Source organism: Drosophila takahashii, chromosome 3R (assembly GCF_030179915.1).
Source record: "Drosophila takahashii strain IR98-3 E-12201 chromosome 3R, DtakHiC1v2, whole genome shotgun sequence".
Taxonomy (NCBI): domain Eukaryota; kingdom Metazoa; phylum Arthropoda; class Insecta; order Diptera; family Drosophilidae; genus Drosophila; species Drosophila takahashii.
The window spans coordinates 6,700,212-6,722,162 of NC_091681.1; the positions used below are offsets into that span (position 1 = coordinate 6,700,212).

The 21,951-nt window shown below is 38.0% G+C and overlaps 2 protein-coding genes and 1 long non-coding RNA gene across 5 annotated transcripts; 2 read left to right on the forward strand and 1 right to left on the reverse strand.

Annotated features, from left to right (window-relative positions):
* Positions 1-223: 223 nt before the first annotated feature.
* LOC138913542 (uncharacterized) lies at positions 224-1,952 on the reverse strand. 2 transcript variants are annotated; one of them, XR_011419313.1, is made up of 4 exons: positions 1,826-1,952; positions 1,367-1,544; positions 397-550; positions 224-331 (listed from the first exon to the last, which is right to left on the reverse strand). It is a non-coding gene; the product is annotated as an uncharacterized lncRNA (long non-coding RNA). The 2 variants fall into 2 exon arrangements; XR_011419312.1 differs by having other exon boundaries at positions 1,753-1,902.
* Positions 1,953-3,772: 1,820 nt separating this feature from the next.
* Cont (Contactin) lies at positions 3,773-9,623 on the forward strand. Its single transcript, XM_017148781.3, has 8 exons — positions 3,773-3,991; positions 4,351-5,296; positions 5,351-7,036; positions 7,542-7,708; positions 7,770-8,642; positions 8,696-8,864; positions 8,944-9,077; positions 9,135-9,623. Exons 2-8 carry the CDS (start codon positions 4,390-4,392, stop codon positions 9,426-9,428), a joined length of 4,230 nt encoding a protein of 1,409 aa, XP_017004270.1. The 5' UTR covers positions 3,773-3,991; positions 4,351-4,389; the 3' UTR covers positions 9,429-9,623.
* Positions 9,624-12,533: 2,910 nt separating this feature from the next.
* tub (interleukin 1 receptor associated kinase 4 tube) lies at positions 12,534-20,018 on the forward strand. Of its 2 annotated transcripts, none has more exons than XM_017148782.3 (3): positions 12,534-12,608; positions 18,128-18,696; positions 18,751-20,018. In XM_017148782.3, the coding sequence occupies exons 2-3, from the start codon at positions 18,243-18,245 to the stop codon at positions 19,647-19,649; spliced, it is 1,353 nt and encodes a 450-aa protein (XP_017004271.1). In that variant the 5' UTR covers positions 12,534-12,608; positions 18,128-18,242; the 3' UTR covers positions 19,650-20,018. The 2 variants fall into 2 exon arrangements, with proteins under 2 accessions (XP_017004271.1, XP_070072871.1); XM_070216770.1 differs by lacking the exon at positions 12,534-12,608 and adding an exon at positions 12,630-12,802 and having other exon boundaries at positions 17,842-18,696.
* Positions 20,019-21,951: the final 1,933 nt, after the last annotated feature.

Here is a 21,951-nt window from a genome sequence, read left to right on the forward strand (position 1 = left end):
GAACTTGTCCAATGGGTTGTCACTTAGGAAAATCCATCATCGTGTCACTTTGTGTCATAGGTGATTTCATGGATGACTTTTTAAAAATGTCATTAGCAATTTCATTTACAAAAAAAATCTTTCCTTGCATTATATAAAATAAGAAACATACAAATTTATTTTTAATTTTTATTGGCTCTTTCGTTTTATAAATTGTATTTTGTGTTCAATTGTTTTACTTACATTTTCGTACAATTAATTATAAATAATACCCCTTGTTTTTTTTTGCTTTTAATATTAATGTAAGATCGCCGTCCTCATGAATTTGTCCTCATGAATTTGCCCAAGGATCCTGAAAAAATTAAAGACAGACATATGTTTTAAAAATATGTTTTACTTGTATATTTTTATATTTACCTTTTTAAATCAAGTAGAGATCGCAGCGAGATCCTAAGCATTTTTAGCGCTGGCCACGGGAAATGTGGTTATGTATGTACATTAGGGTGGACTTATTTTGTATGAAATTTCTAAGGCCATGCTCTCACCCCTTCATATTGAGCTTTTTTGTATCCTTAATTGATAAAAGAAAGGAAAAGTAAAAAATAATTAGTTTTAGTCGGTGCGCAACGGCTTTAAAGTTTATTACTTATTTTTCAGATCCATCTAGATGCCGTAGATTTGATTTTATACTTTGACAGTATTTTAAAAAGTATGTTAATCACTTTCCCGAGCAATTTAAAAAGGGATGAAGTCGGTGATAAAATTCAAATCGTTGGGAGACAATTACAACTTAAAAATAACAATATAATAACGAATAATCAATGACTTTTAGAGTACAATTTATAAATATTACGGTCTCTGAAAAATATTGTATCCTAAGCCAGCATTTCTTTGACGAAAATTTTTATTGGCGAACGCAAGAGTAATAGTTAATCTTCAAAATTGTAAAATAGAATATTTATTGCGTCGGGGATCGAACTAGGTCCTTTTTGTTCGGAGACAGAAGCTCTACAGGCTAGGCTACGTCCAACTGTTAATATTCATGAAATAAATTTCTACTTGACTCTTTTATTCGAGCGAAACCAAAAAGTTAAAGAAATGGAATGGGGTAAATACCTAGTTTTACACCTTATTTTAAGCGAAACTTTAGGGCCTTGCGCACCGCTTAAACGATGATATAAAATTTTTCGGTTTTCGCATAAATTTTTTGGACACAGAAACCTACCATTCAAGATGCTGAGCTCAGTTGACCTTAAAAAGGTCCACCCTAATGTACATATTGCAAGAATTTTTCCACCCAGAAACAATAGCAAACGGGACAAAAACCTACCGGTTATTCTAATTAATATCAACTGCATATATGTAAATGAATTAAAATGCCACTTACCTAACTTTTAATGCATTTGGTAAACACTTGTACAATTTTTTAAATCGCCAATTACAAATTTTCTACGCACAAATTTAAGCACAGTCAAAAAATACAGCCAGTCATGATTTTGCTTTCCCGTTTTCTTTTGATTCATCGTCGCTTTTGCCGCGTGCCAATGCTTCTTTGTATAGCCTTTCTATTGAGTAAAGATACAAATTTTAATATTTTATTATTTAAAAAATATTATCGACCAATTGGACTTTTGGAATATTATAAAATCAATTTAAACAATAAACTAAATTAGTTAAATGAATTTTTGAAGTAAACTCAATTTAAGTTTATAAAACGAAATTAATTTTTTTATTTCGGAATACAAAAAAGGGTCCTAAAATGAAAGGGCATACACATGCAATTTTACTGGCCAAATTTTGGTTGCTAACTGAACATAACTGTAAGGCGAAAAAGAGAATGACGGACCGGCCGAAATTTGTCACTGCTAGCGTCGAGTGCAGGCAAATTATAAGACAAGGAAAGAGAGCGCAATATATAAATATCAGCCTCTCTTTCTTTCAGGTACACGGTGAGCCGACTGCTCTGCTGACGTCGACAGCGGCCGAGCGTTTTGCCTAAGGAATTGTCCCCGACATGGGACGCCAGAACTGAAGGGTAGTCGCTCACGTACACAGCCTGCAGGTATGAACACACACATCGATGAGCTGCCGCGAAAGAGCGGTGACTTGAAGAGCAGTTGCTCAACTCAACATTAACAAGGGGTATCAGAAAAACTGTCGCAAAATTGCGTTCTCCTAATCTTATTGTTTAAGATAATGGTTAAATAACATATCTGAACATAACTTATCCTAAAACGAGTACGCATACATATAGCTGACTGAGGGAGAGCCTAACCTCCCGTACCCCACACTCCGCTCTTACTTCGCCTCTGCCTAGCCAATATTAATATGAAAAATTTGTAAGCAAAACCAAATTTGTGCTGTTTTTGGTAATTTATAGCAACTTTGGAACTTTTTAGGAGTAGTGCAGAACATATTCTGAGACTTCGCTGCAAACATTGATGTTTTCGTACAAAGAACAGCTTAAATTTTGGCCCACTCATAGCAACCTGTTTTGGAATGCTTTTCCGCCCATAACAAACTACAAATAATTAAAAAAAAACCCAAGAAACAATAAGCGTAAGCATTATTTAATTTTTTTCCCGCCATCGATTTCATTTGTTCTCGCAGTCATCGTTCCAATTTTCACAGTCAAGAGAAAGAATTCAGAGTTGCACCGAGAAAACATCGCCTAACTATCGGATAAAAGGGCCCGTCAAAGTCCGTCAAAATTGGATGGCGGACTAACTGGGAAATTTTCGGAACGGCAAAACCTTACGGACCATCCGTTCAACGGATGGTTGATGGTGGATTGAGCTCTGTGGGAAGACCCTATTAGTATCAACAGTACGCATTATTTATTTCAAAATCAACTTAGGAAGCAAATTTGTGGTTCTTTTTACCTTGGTAACAATTTTAGGCAGTAACTAGCAATAATAAATCAAATTTTACATGTTTTAAGTTCCATGAAACTTTTCAACAAATAACAGCTGTTTGAAAATTCAACAGGAACCATTTTGGGTCGTTCCCTTAATTGCTGAAATTTTTTGTTGAATTTTCAACAATTCAGCAATTCAACAGTTTAGGGAATACCCTGAATATGTCATTGGCACACCGCTTCTGCACAATCAAATGTTAGGGGGATTCCCTAAACTGTTGAATTGCTGAATTGTTGAAAATTCAACAATTTTCAAACAGCTGTTATTTGTTGAAAAGTTTCACGGAACTTAAAGCGTGTAAAATTTGATTTATTATTGCTAGTTACTGTCTAAAAGTGTTACCAAGGTAAAAAGAACCACAAATATGCTTTCTAAGTTGATTTTAAAATAAATAATGCGTTCTGGTGATACTAAAATGTTACAGAGTTGCCACGACTTTTAAAAAAAGGTGATAACTCTGGCTTTTCAGCAATTCAACAAAATTTTCATCAGCCCCGAGGCTGTTGAATTGCTGAAATTTCTGAAAGTTGACTTTGTATGGAACAGCTGATTAACAGCTGACCAAAATTCAACAATTCAGCGATTCAGCAGTTTAGGGAATCCCCCTGTTATATTCTTTGTGCCGCGGCTAAGGAATTAACCCGCTAAATCTGGTATTTTTTTTGGTATTTGCTAACCATTTCCTTAGCTCATCTGAGTACCGCGGTGAAAAAGTCCCCGGCTAAAAGTGTTAGCCTCTCGTTTACTCATATGCTTAGCCAGCAGTTTTAGTCCTACTGAGTACTAGGCTAATGCCTAGTTCGACACCGATTTTTAGAGGGACCGTTTAAAATTTGAAAAACTAAAAATGGTATAATTCTGTGAGCCGACGGAATAATTACTTGCTATTCTGCGGTCACACTGCTCAGCTTGGGCTCGGTTTTGTTTTTATTTTATTAAACCATAGTTTAAATAGCTGTAAACTGCATAATTTGTTTAGAATTGTTTGGCCAAAACAGAGTACCTGTATCACCACTCAGACAAGCCGAAGCACATAAAAGAGCGAGCTGTGGAACGATTGGATTTTGTGGCCAGGAGGCATAATTAAGATTAAGGTGTGGTTAGATGATTTCCTTAGCCAAACATCATTTAAGCTGGCACTGATTAATAGGATTGGGCAATATTCTTTGCTCTTTGGCATCTGGACATACCCTATAATAGCAAATCAAGAAGTTCTTTAATAACTTAATGAAATTAATAGTTTTTGATTAATTAATGCATTTATATTTCTATCGCGGCTTACGACCACGCCTAAACACACACATACACACACACACACATGTGCATGACACGCAACGGATTACTAATTCAAACCAATGTGATTGACCAAAGATCGCCTGATTTGTTTACTTTACATTTGTTTATGCCATTAGGTGTGAAAAATAAACAAGAATATTTGTTCCTCTTCTTCCAGAAACAATCGAATTTTATAGCAAAATGTGCCTTTAGTCTGATGAGCAGAGTGCCATCTGAAGAAGTGTCAATGTCATTCACAAGAAAACAGAATATGTTCTCAAAAAGCGGAATCCTGGCCGGCCTCCTAGTGCTCCATTTAGTTGGCCTGGCCACTCCCCAGTTGTCTGGAGATCTGCCTTTGGGCCAAGCGGATCCGGGCCAGTCCGGGCAGCAGCCGCAATCATATCAGCCCAGCTACAACAAGGACTATTCGCCGCGGTACAATCCCCTGTATACGGGACAGCAACAGAGCCCGGAGTCCAGCCAGTTCGACAATCCTTTGCTCGACGGCCAAAGCCCCAGCACCTACAAGGGCTACTACGATAGCAGAGTAGGAGCTGGAGGCACCGTAGTCGGGCCTGGAAATAACCTGGGTGGACTCGGCCCACAGTATGACCCCTTTAACCGAAACAGTATTGGCGCGGCGGGAATTAACTATCGCGACGCCTACAGTGACGAGGACAACTTTTGTCCGGAGCACTGGGTCTCGTTTAGGCAGACATGCTATCGCTTTATTCGTTCGCCCAAGCGCAACTGGGCTGAGGCGAAGAAGATATGCAAGGCCTACAGTGCGGATTTGATAAACGTAGACAACGTGGAGAAGCACTCATTTATACTCAAGAACCTCATACTGCAAAATCAACGGCAGAACAGATTCTTCATCTCTGCGCGCCAGACGGGACCCCTTAATTGGGTCAACGATGACAACACCCAGCTGGTACAGATTGAGGACTCCTTTTCCATGGATGAGCACGTGCCCCTGGAAAACGAGGATCTGCACGACAATCGGTTCCTTGTGCAAAACGACTTGAATAACCGAAATCTCAACAATCCCAATCAGTTCTACAACTCTCTGCCTGGCACCGTTAATCAGCGCAATCAGAACAACCTACGCGGCTTTATAGGCACGTTATTTTGCACTTAATACTATACTTTTCTAATCTCTTTGTTTCTCGCAGGTCCTAACCAGCCGTACGGAGAGAACGGATATGTGCGCGATCGCGTTGTCTATGCTTTTTCGAAGAAAAGGGATCGATGGATGTTTATGCCGGCTTATGAAATTGAACTCAATCTCTTTATCTGCGAGTCTAAGGTACTATACAGTCCAGACAATGTTAACATAAAATTGGACGACAAGCGACCCTACCACTATGGACTGGATATTACTGATATGGAACGTATTCCACGAGGTCCTTATTTCGTAAAGATGCCAAACGACACTACTTTCGATGTGAACAAGAATCGCCTGATCAATGATGTAACATTAAGCTGTTTGGCCGGTGGTTTTCCAACGCCCTCATACTACTGGTACCGCGAAGTATACGTAGACGACACACTCGAATACCAGAAAATCGATCCACTGGCGCAGGATCGATACACTATTTCTGGAGGCAACTTGATTATCTACGAGCCTAAGCAGGCACTAGACCAAGGCTCATATCATTGCGTGGCAGAAAACAAATTTGGACGCATTCGTTCAGAAAGTGCGCATCTGAACTTCGGTTTCATCATGGAGTTTAACTTAAAACGCTCTGCAGAGACGAGCGAGATGAACTGGGGCAAATCGATATTCTGCGACCCACCTCAGCACTATCCCGACGTTCGATATTACTGGGCTCGTGACTATTTCCCGAATTTCGTAGAGGAGGACCAGCGTGTATTCGTATCTCGAGATGGCGCCCTTTATTTCTCCTTTATCGAAACCGTGGACCGAGCCAACTACTCGTGCACTGTACAGACCCTTGTATCGGATACTGGCCGCAATGGCCCCTTTTTCCCGCTACGCGTAACTCCAAACAGTAACTATCAGGCACTGATATTTGCCAACACGTTTCCAAAAGTCTTTCCGGAGGCGCCTGTGGCAGGTGACGAGATCCGGCTGGAGTGCATGGCCTTTGGTTACCCAATTCCGTCGTATAATTGGACTCGACAAGGACTACCTCTTCAACGCAATGCTTACACCATCAACTATGGACGTGTGTTAATCATCCAAAACGCAACCACGAACGACAACGGCGAGTACTCCTGCACGATCACCAATCCCCGAAAGACGCTGATGAAAAGCATCTATATCAACATACAAATGCGCCCACAGTTTACTATTCCTCTCAAAGATATGATCAAGGACTACAACAGCGACGTAACTTTCATATGCGAGGCCTTTGCCATCCCGGACGCGAACTACACTTGGTACAAAAATGCCGAACGTCTCGATCCCGGGACTATTAATCGTGACCGATACATTATCCAAGACAATGTACTAACTATAAAGTTTCTGGAAAAGGATAAGGACGAAGCAATGTACCAGTGCGGAGCACAAAATCAACTTAAAACTTCATTCTCCTCAGCGCAGCTCCGGGTGCTGTCTATGAAACCGTCTTTTAAAAAGCATCCGCTCGAATCTGAGATCTATGCTGTTAACAATGGCAATACTACAATTGTCTGCAACCCAGAAGCCGCACCACGCCCTAAATTCCAATGGAAAAAAGACGGTCAGCTATTAGGCTCTGGAGGCCACCGACGCATCCTGCCCAGCGGCACTCTAACCATTGATTTGACGACACGCGATGATGAGGGCGTTTACACATGTATTGCATCAAATCAAGCAGGCACCGATCAGTCCCACGCCCGAGTTATTGTTTTACGTAAGAAAAATATTACATTAATTAAAAGAGGTAGCATAACTTTTTGATTATAATCACAATTGTAAAAAAAAGTAATGCTATTGAAAAATAATTATATTAGATTCTCAAAGGGGTTTATTGACAAAATAAAATAGAAAGAAAGAAAGAAAGAATAGTATGTAACAGTGAGAAGGAAGCCTTTCCGACTCTATAAAGAATATATTGTCTTGATCAGGATCTTTAGCAAAGTCGAGAGAGCAGAGTAAAAAAAGTTATTAGCTGAATAACGGGTATCCGTTAGTCGAAGTACTCGACTAAAGCTTTCTCTCTTATTTTATCTTAACACAATAAAAATTAAACTTTTGTGATTCATTAAGAAATAATTAATTTTTTTGATTAATTTTTAATTTGAAAAACGGTATTATTGTTGATTAAAAAACCTACTTTGTTACTTTAGAAAAATCTTAAAAATAACAAATGTTCATTTTATAATACATTCTCTAACTAATTTTTTAATAACTTTCAGAGGAAATTCGGTTTATTGAAACCCCTCCGCAACGCATTGTTTCCAAGGAACATGACTTAATTTTCTTGCATTGTGAGGCTGCCTTTGATGAGCTGCTAGACATAGCTTACGTTTGGAAGCACAACGGCGAAATCCTAAAAAACAACCACGATGGAACCGGACGTATTGTAAGCTGATTTTTATCAAATCCGAACTAACAGGCATTATACCACAATATCCGCTTTATAGATTGTAGACTGGAACAGATTGACTGTGCATAACACCACCATGCGTGATGCCGGCGACTACGAGTGCGTAGTCAAGTCGGCGGTCAACGAGATAAGCAGTAAGACCAGTGTGTCCATAGAAGGAGCACCTGGCGCACCAGGCGGCGTTCAAGTCATACAGATCAGTAAGACTAAGGCCATCATTGAGTGGGTGGATGGAGCCAACAACGGCCGCGCAATCCGCTACTACAACATCCTAGGACGCACCAACTGGAATCGCACATGGGTTAATGTATCAACTCATGTCCAGGCGCGGGAGGTGGATCGTTACACTTCGCGCCAACAAGCCGAGGTTGTCAACCTTACGCCGTGGTCGGCCTACGAGTTTAGCGTGACCGCCGTAAACGACTTGGGAATTGGTACGCCGTCAGCCCCATCACCAATTTACAGCACCTATGAGGACAAGCCTTATATAGCGCCAAGAAACGTGGGTGGGGGGGGTGGAAAAATCGGTGACCTAACGATTACTTGGGACCCGCTATTGCCGCAAGAGCAGCACAGCCATGGTATACACTACAAAGTGTTTTGGAAGCTTAAGGGGGCTATCGAATGGGCATCCGACGAGATAAAGAAACAAGACCATATGGGCGTGGCAGTTGTTAATATTCCGCTCAACAACTATTATACGCAGTACGAGGTTAAGGTGCAGGCCATCAACAGCATAGGCAAAGGACCGGAGAGTGAAATTGCTGTTATCCACTCCGCCGAAGACATGCCACAAGTGGCTCCACAAAAGCCCATTGCGCTCGCCTTTAACTCCACATGCTTCAATGTCACCTGGCAACCGATTGATATGTCCCGTGAGAACATTCGAGGCAAACTTATTGGCCACAGGGTAAGGTTGTTGATATACTTTTTATTATATTGTTTTAACCATTTTCGAATTAGTTGAAGTACTGGAAAACTACACATCAGGAAGAAGATTCCGTTTACTACCTGTCACGTACCACAAGAAATTGGGCGCTGATCGTTGGTCTGCAGCCAGACACCTACTACTTTGTGAAGGTTATGGCATACAATGCTGCTGGCGAAGGACCTGAAAGCGAACGGTTTGAAGGTGGGTAACAGAATAAATAAGAAACAACTAAAATCGAATTATATATATATATTTGTTTTTAAACTTTAATGATCTTTAGAACGTACATATCGAAAGGCCCCACAAAAACCACCGTCTTCAGTCCATGTATATGGAATAAATCCGTCCACGGTGCGAGTTGTATGGCGCTACGTTTCCCCCTCGCAGGACGAGGAACCAGTTGAGGGTTATAAGGTATGTCGCCGAGTCCAACGGCGAAGAAACTGATTATTAACGTCTCAACATTTTTAGGTTCGCATTTGGGAAACTGATCAGAACATGATCACAGCCAACAATACCATCGTGCCAATTGGACAAAAACTTGAGTCCTACATCAACACGCTTACGCCCGGAAAGAGCTACAACATGCGTGTCCTCGCATTCAGCAATGGAGGAGACGGTCGCATGTCCAGTCCCACTCTGCGCTTCCAAATGGGTAAGACGACGCGTAATGCTGCAAACACCCGATATGGCCACAACATCAATACGGCGCTTATTTTAAGCACATTGCTATTCATCACAACCTTTTTCTACACAAACCACTGAATGCAGCACAAGTTTAGGCAGTAAGAATATAAACTATACTAAGAAGTGACCTTATATGAGAGTAAGTAGTACAGCGATAAAAAAATATAAAAACATTCCATTCGTGCTCTTTTGTAAACATTATAATTTATGTAAATGCACTCCGTCCATTTTAAAGACTTTTTAAAAACAAATAAATTTATATCTTTCTTAAAATGTGTTTGATTAAGACTGTCAGTATTAAGGTGTTCAAAGTTTTTTTTCGGTATTATTGATAAAAGACGTGCATATTATTACTGTTAAGGTTGAACATCAAAATCTTTTCCGCCGCAGACGGGAAATGGGAAAACGAACAAAATAGTCCAAGTGATTCACCAATTGAAAGGTTAAAAGCCTAAAGGAAAAGTTATTGGCTCGAAAAAATATCTATACCAAAAAAAAAAACAAGAAAGGAAGCTAGCTTCGGCAAACCAAAGCTTATATACCCTTGCAGATCATTCTATTAATTTACAAATCGCAAAAATGTTAAATTTCTTATTATTTCACATTATTATACCCTTGCAGAGGGTATTATGATTTCAGTCAGAAGTTTGCAACGCAGTGAAGGAGACATTTCCGACCCCATAAAGTATATATATTCTTGATCAGCATCACAAGACGAGTCGATCTAGCCATGTCCGTCTGTCCGTCTGTCCGTCCGTCTGTCCGTCTGTCCGTCTGTCCGTCCGTTTCTACGCAAACTAGTCTCTCAGTTTTAAAGCTATCGGGATGAAACTTTCGTAAAAGTCGTATTTCTATTGCAGGTAGTATATATGTCAGAACCAACCGGATCGGACAACTATATCTTATAGCTCCCATAGGAAGGATCAAAAAAACAAACGTAAAAAAATTCTAGCTCCGGTGTTTTTTGAAATTGTACCTTTTACTCTTGGGAATATTTTTTTTTATATATTTCTGAATTTCGGTTTTTTTGTTTTTTAAATCGGATCACTATATCATATAGCTGCCATAGGAACGGTCGAAAAATTAAATAGAAATTAATGGGAAAAAAATTATATCTTTGTTGGTTTTTATTACATTCCCTTCTACTCTGGGATATGACTATTTTGAAATATTTCCGAATTTCGATTTTAATTTTTAAAAAATCGAACTACTATATCATATAGCTGTGATAGAAACGATCGAAAAATTAATGTGAAATAATAAGAAATTTAACATTTTTGTGATTTGTAAATTAATAGAATGATCTGCAAGGGTATATAAGCTTCGGCTTGCCGAAGCTAGCTTCCTTTCTTGTTTTTCGATCGTTTCTATCACAGCTATATGATATAGTAGTTCGATCTTTTAAAAATTAAAATCGAAATTTGGAAATATTTCAAAATAGTCATATCCCAGAGTAGAAGGGAATGTAATATAAACCAATAAAGATATAATTTTTTTCCCATAAATATTCATTTAATTTTTCGACCGTTCCTATGGCAGCTATATGATATAGTGATCCGATTTAAAAAACAAAAAAACCGAAATTCAGAAATATATAAAAAAAAATATTTCCAAGAGTAGAACGTAAAATTTCAAAAAACACCGGAGCTAGAATTTTTTTACGTTTTTTTTTTTTGATCCCTCCTATGGGAGCTATAAGATATAGTTGTCCGATCCGGTTGGTTCCGACATATATACTACCTGCAATAGAAATACGACTTTTACGAAAGTTTCATCCCGATAGCTTTAAAACTGAGAGACTAGTTTGCGTTGAAACGGACGGACAGACGGACGGACAGACGGACATGGCTAGATCGACTCGTCTTGTGATGCTGATCAAGAATATATATACTTTATGGGGTCGGAAATGTCTCCTTCACTGCGTTGCAAACTTCTGACTGAAATCATAATACCCTCTGAAAGGGTATAACAAGATAGAACGCTATAGTTGCGTTGGTGTCCCGACTATCTAATACCCGTCACTCAGGTAAAAGGAAATGGATATATTAAATTTTGATTGCGCATAACTTTTTAATGAAAGGTCCGATTTGAAACTAAATTTTGATAGGTACAAATATACACAACAAATTTGCATTTAAAATGACTTTGATATTTTAACAGCGAAATGGCAAAAGAAAGAATTGAAAAAAACAAATCAAATTTTGGGTTGCTTTGGGGTCGGCTTAGTTTTTTTAGATTTTTAATGCAATCCGTTTTGGGTGAATTTTGCAGACCGTTTTTTAGAGTCCCTGTTTTATAGTAGTTTATATAGGGGGATTCCCTAAACTGTTGAATTGCTGAATTGTTGAAAATTCAACAAAAAATTTCAGCAATTAAGGGAACGACCCAAAACGGTTCCTGTTGAATTTTCAAACAGCTGTTATTTGTTGAAAAATTTCACGGAACTTAAAGCATGTAAAATTTGATTTATTATTGCTAGTTACTCTCTAAAAGTGTTACCAAGGTAAAAAGAACCACAAATATGCTTTCAAAGTTTATTTTAAAATAAATAATGCGTACTGGTGATACTAAAATGTTACAGAGTTGCCACGACTTTTAAAAAAAGGTGACAACTCTGGCTTTTCAGCAATTCAACAAAATTTTCAACAGCCCCGAGGCTGATGAATTGCTGAAATTTCTGAAAGTTGGCTTTGTATGGAACAGCTGATTAACAGCTGACCAAAATTCAACAATTCAGCAATTCAACAGTTTAGGGAATCCCCCTTATGTGAATTAATTTTAGAGCGGTATTTAAGTATTTTTTTTGTGACGCATGATTACTGCCGTAAAATACCTTCAACAAAAATTTTGAGACGTTCTTTTATTTAAAGTTTATAGTTTTTAACTTCTTTTGGTTGGCTTGAATACCAGCCCTAAATAGGTGTTTTTGTTTTATACTGAGAGTATATGTACTTTACATGGTTGGAAACGTCTCCTTCACAGACTTCTGACTGGAATTATATTACGCTCTGCAAGGGTATAAAAAATTTACAATCCAAAACCTTGGAAACCGATTAGGTTCGAACCCCGAGCCGAACCCATGCCAAAGTAATAAGCGACTCCGTGAAATAGCCCATATGGATACCAGATATTGAAGGAAAACTAAAATACCACAAAATTTTAGGAACCTCCCTAATGTAGTATGAAAAATAAAGTATATTTTCGAGAGCTCAGCACGGTCATATTGCACTTTGCGGTATCAGCATAAGCCTAGAGTACGTTCTCTCTTTTTGGCAGCGGGCGCGGACGGACGTGCCTTGGATAGTGCTCTAATTAAGTGAAGATTTAAATCAGTGTGGTTAGAAAGAATACTACCATTGAGTAGATAAAGTCTTGTTTATTTGTGATTTATTCTTTTTAAATCCCGATTACTCTTTTTAGAGGAGATTTTTAAAGATTTTTTTCTGAATAAGGTGAGTCTTTGGCAAAAAAAGGTGGTCAAGCCGGCGAAAAACATGGCGGACGCCGAAAATTCGGCGGCCGGCCATTTAAACATCAGCAGTGCTAGCAAAAATATATGTCGAAGTGATGATTCTAAGAAAAGAAAACTTGTACTGAATAATCTTGATGATCAGCATGTTTTAAAGCTCGCGAATTTAAGTTCTAATAAAGAGTCCACAAGCTCTATGGATTCTGAGAATTCATTTTTTGATGTAATGGACGAGGGCGCTAAAGGTGTCTCATTTCCAGCTAACGAGCCGGTTAACCTCAAATCTCAAGCTACCAGTAGCAACAACAACGCAGTTAGCAACAATGGTTCTTCTGACAGGACTGAAAATCTTTACGATGTGCTCCACGTTGGAGTAGCAAGTGTTCTGCTGGACACCAAGGAGTGTAAGAGTACGGAAAACATCATTGCTAAAAATGGTCTTTATCTTTTTGGTAAAATAAAAGACGTAGGTTTGAAAAATATCTGTAACATAGTTGTATTAGGTGCGAAGCTTTATAAAGTTGTCTTTAAGGAGTGGAGAGATGCCAATGCGTGTGTTTTAAACAAAAAGCTAGCTGATATGAAAATAAGTGCGTTTATACCGAAAAATTTTACTGAAACCAGTGGTGTTATCAGGAACGTTCCTGTTGACTTGAGTGACAAAGAACTTGAGGCGAACATTGATTCGTTGATTGAGGTCAAGAGTGTGGAAAGGATTTGTAGAAAGGTGAAAAGTACTAATACTGATGGAGAAAACACGTTTAAATTGGAGCCTACAGAATCAGTTAAAATTAATTTCTTAGGTACCGAAATTCCGGAGTCGATTTCTGTGTTTGGAGTTATTAACCTAAAAGTTACTCACTTTATTCCCAATGTTAGACAGTGTTTTAAATGTGGACGACTAAATCACACCACAAGTCGCTGCAAGGCTAAGGATAGGTGCAGGAGCTGTGGTGCCCAGGACTGTAAAAATACCTGTAAAGTTAAAAAGTGTATTTTGTGTAATAGCCCAGATCATCATTCCTGGAGTAGGTATGAATGCCCTGTATGGGCAAAAGAGATGCACTTAATGAAACTAATGACGATTCAAAAATTGTCCAGGAAGGAAGTCCTGGAGAAATATTCTTTGCCCAGTGAATTTCAGGTTTTTAATAAGTATGATCAAGATTTTCCTTCATTAACTCAGACAAGCATTCCGGTGACAGTCAACAGAGATGAGGTAGTGAACAAATCATTAAAAAAACATTCCTATGTGACCAGATTAGTGCAGAGACCGACTGCACCTATTATGAAACCCAATTTCCCTCCTTTGGAGTCCTATGAACATGTGAAATCTGACTGGAAATTTAAATATCCAGACAGAGAGGAAATTTCAGAAAAAGACAGTACATTTTTACTCATTAAGGACTTAATTCAACTTATTTTACCTCTTGCTGAGGGTAAGAGTGAAATTCTGGAAAGTGTCATGAAAATACAAAATAAAATAGAATTTTTAAAGCAAGACAAAAGAAAACTAACACGTAATAAATCTGATATGACGACCGTTAATCATTTAAATGCCTATTAAAATTTATCAACATAATGTCCAATCTTTATCTTTTAATAAAAACGATATTGAGTTTGTCTTAAATAACAATAACTATGACATTGCAGTTCTTTCTGAAGTTTTTTCTCACAATGTGTTAAACAATCGAAGAAAGATTGCGCTTTTCAATATAATTGAGAAACATAGAGACGACAATTATGGAGGTGTGGCCATTGCGTTTAGAAAATGTATTAAATTCAAAAGCATTACTTACAGGACTGATAACGACGTTATTGTTGCAACAACATTAAACCTAAACCCCAATATAACTATCATTTCTGTGTATTTTGAACCTTCATTATCCATGGATGATTTCAAGTGTGAAATTCTAAATATTCTTGACTTTTCTGATAATTTAAACAATGTCTTTATTATTGGTGATTTCAATGCCAGGAATACAGTCCTAGGTGATTATACTAACAATGCTCGAGGTAAATTTCTTATTGAATCAATGAACAATGCTGGTTTTGTTTGCCTGAACTCTGGTAGTCCTACGTACAGAAGACATATTGATAGTGCGCAAGGTTCTGTGCTGGATCTAGCTTTCACAAATGCTGGGCTCAGTACATCCTGGGAGTGCAAACCTTTATTTGTTGGTGGTAGTCATCACCACCCTGTAAATATAGAAGTTCTTGATACAGCAATGAAAAGCAGTACCTTCATAGCAAAAAACAGATTATTGAACAGTTTAGGAAAAACGGTTTTAAACGGTGACATTACTAACATAGCTAGTACCATTAAGGAAAAAATTAAAAAATCTACTTACATTATCAAAAAGAATAGGATTCCTAAACTGTGGTGGAATAATGACCTCAAAATTCTTTTCGAGAGATACAAGGCTACTCAGACCTTAGCTAACAGACACCCTTCAATGGATAACTATATTTTAGCTGTCAATGTAAAGGCAGTATGGAAAAAGGCTGTGAAAGCTGCAAAGAGTCTCTCTTATATGGAGAAATTAGAAGAAATAAATGAACAACCTTCTAATCAGTCTGCTTGGAACTTCCTAAAAGCTCTTAAAAATTTAGATTCTGGTAACTATTGTAAATTAAATATGTCTGATCAAGAAAACTATCTGCAGTATCTGGAACAACAAATACCAACGGATGTTTCGAACTCAATGTTTCATGATCAAATAGTGGATGCTGAACTCTTTCAAGAATTTAACTTAGTTGATCTTAACCTGGTTTTAAGCAAAAAAAAGAAAAGTGCTGGAGGTCATGACGGTGTAACTTTTGAGATGTTAAACAACCTTGACTCTAATTGTAAATCACACATGCTGAAGCTTTTTAATCAATTAATCAGAGACAATAGGATTCCCGAGGAATGGAGAATAATTAAAATTATTCCTATTCCCAAAAAAGATAAGGACCTTACGGATTACAAGAACTTCAGACCCATTTCCCTTATATCTGTTTTTGCCAAAACGATAAATAAAATGATTAAGGAAAGGTTGTGTGAATTTATTGAAAGTGAGTACATTTTGCCTGCTAGGTGTTTCTCTTATAGGAAAAACAGATCAGCTGCTATGTGTCTGAACGATATTTTAAACTCGTGTGAGCTATACAAATCACGTAAAAAGTCCGTGGCAATGGTAATTCTTGACCTTGAGAATGCATACAATTGCGTCAATTTGAATTTCCTCAAAAGAATTATGGTTTCGGAAAACATTCCTCCAATTTTTATCAATTGGATACATAACTTTTTTAAAATCAGAATACTAACTCTAGGTAAATACACTAAAACAGTAACAGGAGGTATTCCGCAGGGCAGTTGTTTGTCGCCTGTTCTCTTTAATTTGTACACGAAACGCTTACATCAAATACAAGACAGGAATACTGAGGTTTTTCAATTCGCAGACGATTTTATCATCTTATCCAGTAAGAGTTTTTTTCAAGATATGGAGGATAACTTACAGTCTAAAATCAATGACTTCGAACTGCTATGCAGTGATATCAATATGTCCTTCAACTCAGGTAAAACCGTTTCACTAGTTATGTGCAACGGAAATAGTAGAACTCTTAACATTCAAGCAACTAGTGGAGTTATTAGGCAAGTGAGGAATACAAAGTTACTCGGTAGGATAATCTCGTCCAACGGTTCCCAGATTGAACAAGTTAAAAAAATCAAAGGTGATAATAATAATGCGATGCAAATTTTAAACTTAGCAACCACAATTAAGTCAGGTTTAAGACCAAAAGTTGCGACTAACATTTTTAAGACCTTTATTAGGTCAAAGAATGAGTACGCACTCACCTCATATGGTAATCTTACAAAGTCTTCCAGTAAACAGTTGTTCATTACACAGGCAAAATCTCTCAGAAGATGTGTTGGAGTAAATCCTTTTACCCCAAAATTTATGGTTTTTGCTTTAGCTGGTGTTATCCCGCCTTGTTATAGAGCTAAAATCTTGACTGCTAAGGAACTCATTAAGCTTAAAACAATCGATGTTAACAGATTTAATACAATTATTAATTCTAAGATTAAAACCAGCTATAAGGTAGTCTATGATTCACTCAAACTTATCATTGACAGAATACAAATTGCAGATCATTATACGTATTTTAAGAATATTGTTATCCAACTAAATTTTTCGTCTAACAACAAAAAGGATATTGCAAAAGAGGAGGCCAAAGGTAGATACAGTGAATTGATCAGTTATTTCAGGCAGAATGATTACAATATCATATCCACGGATGCCTCTGTCACAAGCTCGTGCACAGGACTCGGCATAGCCGCTATCTGTGATAGGAGTAATGAAATGTACAAAATAGAGAATAGAATGAGCTCGGTTCAGGCTGAACTCTTAGCAATTAAACAAGGTTGTATCTTAGCTATTAAATCTAACTGGAGGAAGGTGGCCATACTTACAGATAGTAAGGGCGCGCTTATGGTACTACGTAACAAAAACTGTGATAATAACACAGTATCTGATATTCATAATCTTCTTAGTATTTCGTGTATATCCTCATGCTACCTGCAGTGGATACCTGGTCATATGTCTCTAGACTTAAACGAAAAGGCTGATTTTTTAGCTAAACAGGCCGTTTATGATGGCACTGATATTGATTACAAACTTAGTATAGGTGAAGCTAAAAGATTGCTAAATCAAGAGATTTGGAAAGAATGGGGATCTGAGTACGAAAGATTAGCAAGGGAGGATGGAGGCATCTTTGCGAAGACTTATCCTACATTATCAATTATTCCGTGGCACATAAAACTTAAATGGAAGGCAAAAGACATTAAATTGATTAATAGATTAATGACTGAGTCTACATATGACAATTGTTTTCTGTTTCGTATTAAGGCAATTGACAGCAATCTTTGTGCCTTATGTAATCTGATCGACGATGCTAATCACCAAATTTTTAACTGCCAAAGACATATCTTGATCAGAAGAAAATATAAAATCTTTAATCGTTTCTTTAATATTTCAGATCTCATTTTATCAAAAGAGCAGCTTTTTTATAGAGAAGTTGCAAAATTTATTAATGAAGCACAAATCAACTTGTAGGTAATTTTTATTTAACGTTAATTATATCCATGTAGAAAGGTAATTCGTGGATTTGCCACCGGCCAACCCCGCTGTTCGGGAAGCATCCATGCGATACTATCCCGATATATCGTATCTGGTCATATGCACACGTCGTGCGACCATCACTATCAGCAAGCATTGCTGAAAACAAAGCCAAAAAAAAAAAAAAAAAAATAAGCCTAGAGTAGCAAACATGGTTTTATAACGCACATCCATCCAAATTGGAGATCTGGAAACTTGAACTATCGACCTGCCCAAGGCACACGCCCTCCCATAAAGAGAACTGGTAGCTAAGTGAGCACCATGGCCAAGGCAAACGGCTGGAATGGCTGCGAAATAGCAGGGCAGATGAACGGACGCAGTTCCTCAAAGTACTCCCGCAGCACGGAACTGCGACGCGTCGAGGACAACGACATCTACCGGCTTGCGAAAATTCTGGACGAGAACGCCTGCTGGCGCAAGCTTATGTCGATCATACCCAAGGGCATGGATGTGCAGGCCTGCAGCGCTGCTGGATCTCTAAACTTTGCGACGGCCGTCAAGAAAGGATTCAAGTACACGGCGCAGGACGTATTTCAGATTGATGAGGCCGCAAACCGACTGTCGCCGGACCAAAGCAAGTCCCAGATGCTGATCGACGAGTGGAAGACCTCGGGCAAGCTCAACGAGCGTCCCACAGTAGGGGTGCTGCTTCAACTGCTGGTGCAGGCGGAGCTCTTCAGCGCAGCGGACTTTGTGGCACTGGATTTCCTGAATGGTGAGTCTGACTTTAGTTTCCTTAAACCAAAACTGTAGTTTCTGGCTGCCCTAGAATCTGCTCCTGCTCGCCCGGTGGACGGTCCGGGGGCGATTATAAGCCTGGAGCTTCTGGATGAAGACATGGACGTGGACAACGACGGCCTAAGTTCCAGCTACCAGCCAAGAACAGCCACCCTTGAGGCGGCTGCTCAGGGAAGTGTTGGCCTGAACCTAGACACCTTCGACAAACACATGGTGACTCGGGAAAAAAGTGTGCCGCAGTCATCCGGAGATGCACCTCCCGTAGCTCCCCCTCGGCGCCCTCCAAGAGCCTCGGCAAACCCCAGCTCCGTCGCCCCGACCGTAACCTCTTCGGCAACCACACCGAACGTACCCAATCTGACAATTCTCAATCCCAGCGAACAAATACAGGAACCGGTGCCGCAGCCGCGCCCCCACAACATTCCCAATCTGTCTATACTCATTGCTAGCTCTGGTGATTCAACGACAAATTTGTTGGATAGCCCAAGAAACCCATCCAGCTCAATGGAACCGCCAAACATACCGCGAATAACGCTTTTAATTGATAATTCTGCAGAAATAAGCTCACGTACAACTGATGCTTCTGAGACGCCGCCAGCAAACTCGAACAATTTGCCAATGATAAGCGCTTTAAATATAAATAATGAAAATGGGGAGACCTCGCGCCCAGAAAGCAGCAGCAGCACTAGCAGTTTGAGCAACGATGATGACGACGTCGATGATGATGGAGAGGGGGAAGGAGAGTTCGCGGATACATCCCTGCCTAATCTGAGCAACTCAGAGCAGCAGAACTCAAACAATGACTCCAGCCTAACAACGGTCACTGGTACCAGCGGAGACAACAGCTTCGAGCTGACTAACGACTCCAGCTCGACGTCAAATGACGATTATGCTTGCAACATTCCGAACTTGAGTGAGCTGCAGCAGTAGGTGAATTGAAGCCCGTCTACGTTGAGTAATTTCCACGAACCAGACACCTAAGCTTAAGTTATGTTTGTACAACCAACATACTTGTGTATTTATATTTTTGTCGATATCGACACCTACTTTAATGTCGCTTACTGCATAAGGTCCAACTAGAATCTAAGATTCAGGGCAAGCTTTCGACATACTATTTTTTGTAGTCCATATCACGGCTATTGATACCAGTCCATGACAAATGCGGCAATATCAAATATTTCCGTTTTGAAAACGCCATATGTATGTAACCAAATAACCGATTCTAACAAATTTTGTATAACTTACAAAATATTCTATAATTTTCTAGTATAAATATACTTAAACAAAAATTGGTTTTCATCAGCTGTGTTTTTTCTGTGTTGAACATACTGCCTTAAACGTTTATACAGAGCTAGGGTATTTAAAACACTAGTTTACAGCCAAAATGCTCCACAGCAATTGATTGCAAATTCTGTTAGTGCTGGAGCCCTATATCACGAAAATACCACTAATTTTGTATTTCGATAGCAAAGTTTTTTTTAAAAATTTTTTAAATATCCACCCAATTGGACCAGCTGCCGTCGCCACTCATTTTTGTTTACATGTCGCTGGGATAAAACTTAAATTTGAACTCTGTCGACCGAAAAAAGTTGAAGAATACGAACTTTAAAAATCCACCATAAATTCAATTTTCCAGGGATTTGGGCCATACTCGGCTTGTTTTATTCGGTAGGATGTACCCATAATGATTTTTTAACCGATTTATTTTGAGTTTTTACGATATATATTCCGCCGACTTACAGTGGACCAAAAAACACATTTTCATCGTTGTCGAGCTTGCGCTGCCATGGCAAAGTTAAGCTCCAATCTATTGACTTTAAAATGAAACGAAAACTGATTTAATTGGGTGGGTTTGTGCCGAGATATAGGAAGAAATTCGAAAAAAGTCCGAAATTTAACAATTTAAACTTTAAATAATCTTTAAAAAACCTGTGGTATTTTCGTAGTTTAGGGCTCTAACATTAACAGAATTTTAAGTCAATTGCTGTGAAGCACTCCATCATATTATACAATCAACATATGAGTGATTCTTTGTGAAACGTATCGAGATTATCTTAATGGCCTCAAAGCGATATCTCATTTTTATTACGATATTACACCATTTAAATAGGATTTTTAAAAAAGTAAAAAAAAATCTATTTGACAGAAGCGAAGATATGGCGATGCTTTATTTTTGATTATTTTATTTATAACTGTAAATTACGCGGGATAAAACATAAATAAAAATACTGAAAAATCATTATTTTTGACAAGCTTTCAGATAAAAATAACACCCATAATGGTTCCAGTGCAAAGTATGGTCCAAACTTAAAAAAAATATTTACAATCGCGGTATTCTTCAAATCGGCATTTTTAATATTTATGAAAAAATAGTATAATGTTCTATGCATAATCCTTGTTGGCCACTCAAAGTTTCGACATGGGACCTCCATTACTTTCTGCATAATGGAATGAAACAATAAAAAACAAAGCAGTCTTTCCTTGTTAAACATTTTTAATAATGTTGTAACGAACCGTTCTGATCGCTACGAAAACTTTGCGACTAGCTGAGATATACAACCCTAGTCAAAAGTATTTTCACAAATTTGAATGTTAACTGTACTCATATTTTGAACTTATAATATAAACATTTTGGCACCTATGGAAAGAGCACTTCAATTCCGTTTAAATGACACAAAAATTTTCTTAACCCATTAAGCACCCTTTGAAAAGTGGGCAAATTAGACAATTGTTTTCGAAAGTCAAATTTTCAACTTTTTTTCTGGGGCTTAAAAGAAAAATGTTTTGATGCAAAGTTGTTCCCCAATCAAAATTAATAATAACTGCAAAAAAAAAAAATTTCAAAATATTTTTCCTTGTATTTTATATGATTCTTTGAAAATAGCTATTTTTGCCGCTTTTTCTTCCTTTTCATACAAAATTTTACTAAGAGGTCTCCATTCAAAAAATCATAAAAAATACAAGAAAAATATTTTAAAAAATTTTTTTTTGGAAGGGATTATTAATTTTGATTGGGGAACAACTTTGCATCAAAACATTTTTGTTTTAAGCCCCAGGAAAAAAGTTGAAAATTTGAATTTCGAAAAATTTGCTCACTTTTCAAAGGGGTCTTAATGGGTTAAGAAAATTTTTGTGTCATTTAAACGGAATTGAAGTGCTCTTTCTATAGGTGCCAAAAGTTTATATTATAAGTTCAAAATATAAGTACAGTTAACATTAACATTTGTGAAAA

Coding starts and splice junctions, on each gene's coding strand:
- Cont (XM_017148781.3), top strand. CDS start 4,390: ATGAGCAGAGTGCCATCTGAAGAAGTGTCAATGTCATTCACAAGAAAA. Junction 5,297..5,350: donor CAACCTACGCGGCTTTATAG/GCACGTTATTTT, acceptor TGTTTCTCGCAG/GTCCTAACCAGCCGTACGGA. Junction 8,865..8,943: donor TGAAAGCGAACGGTTTGAAG/GTGGGTAACAGA, acceptor AATGATCTTTAG/AACGTACATATCGAAAGGCC.
- tub (XM_017148782.3), top strand. CDS start 18,243: ATGGCCAAGGCAAACGGCTGGAATGGCTGCGAAATAGCAGGGCAGATG. Junction 18,697..18,750: donor GGCACTGGATTTCCTGAATG/GTGAGTCTGACT, acceptor TGGCTGCCCTAG/AATCTGCTCCTGCTCGCCCG.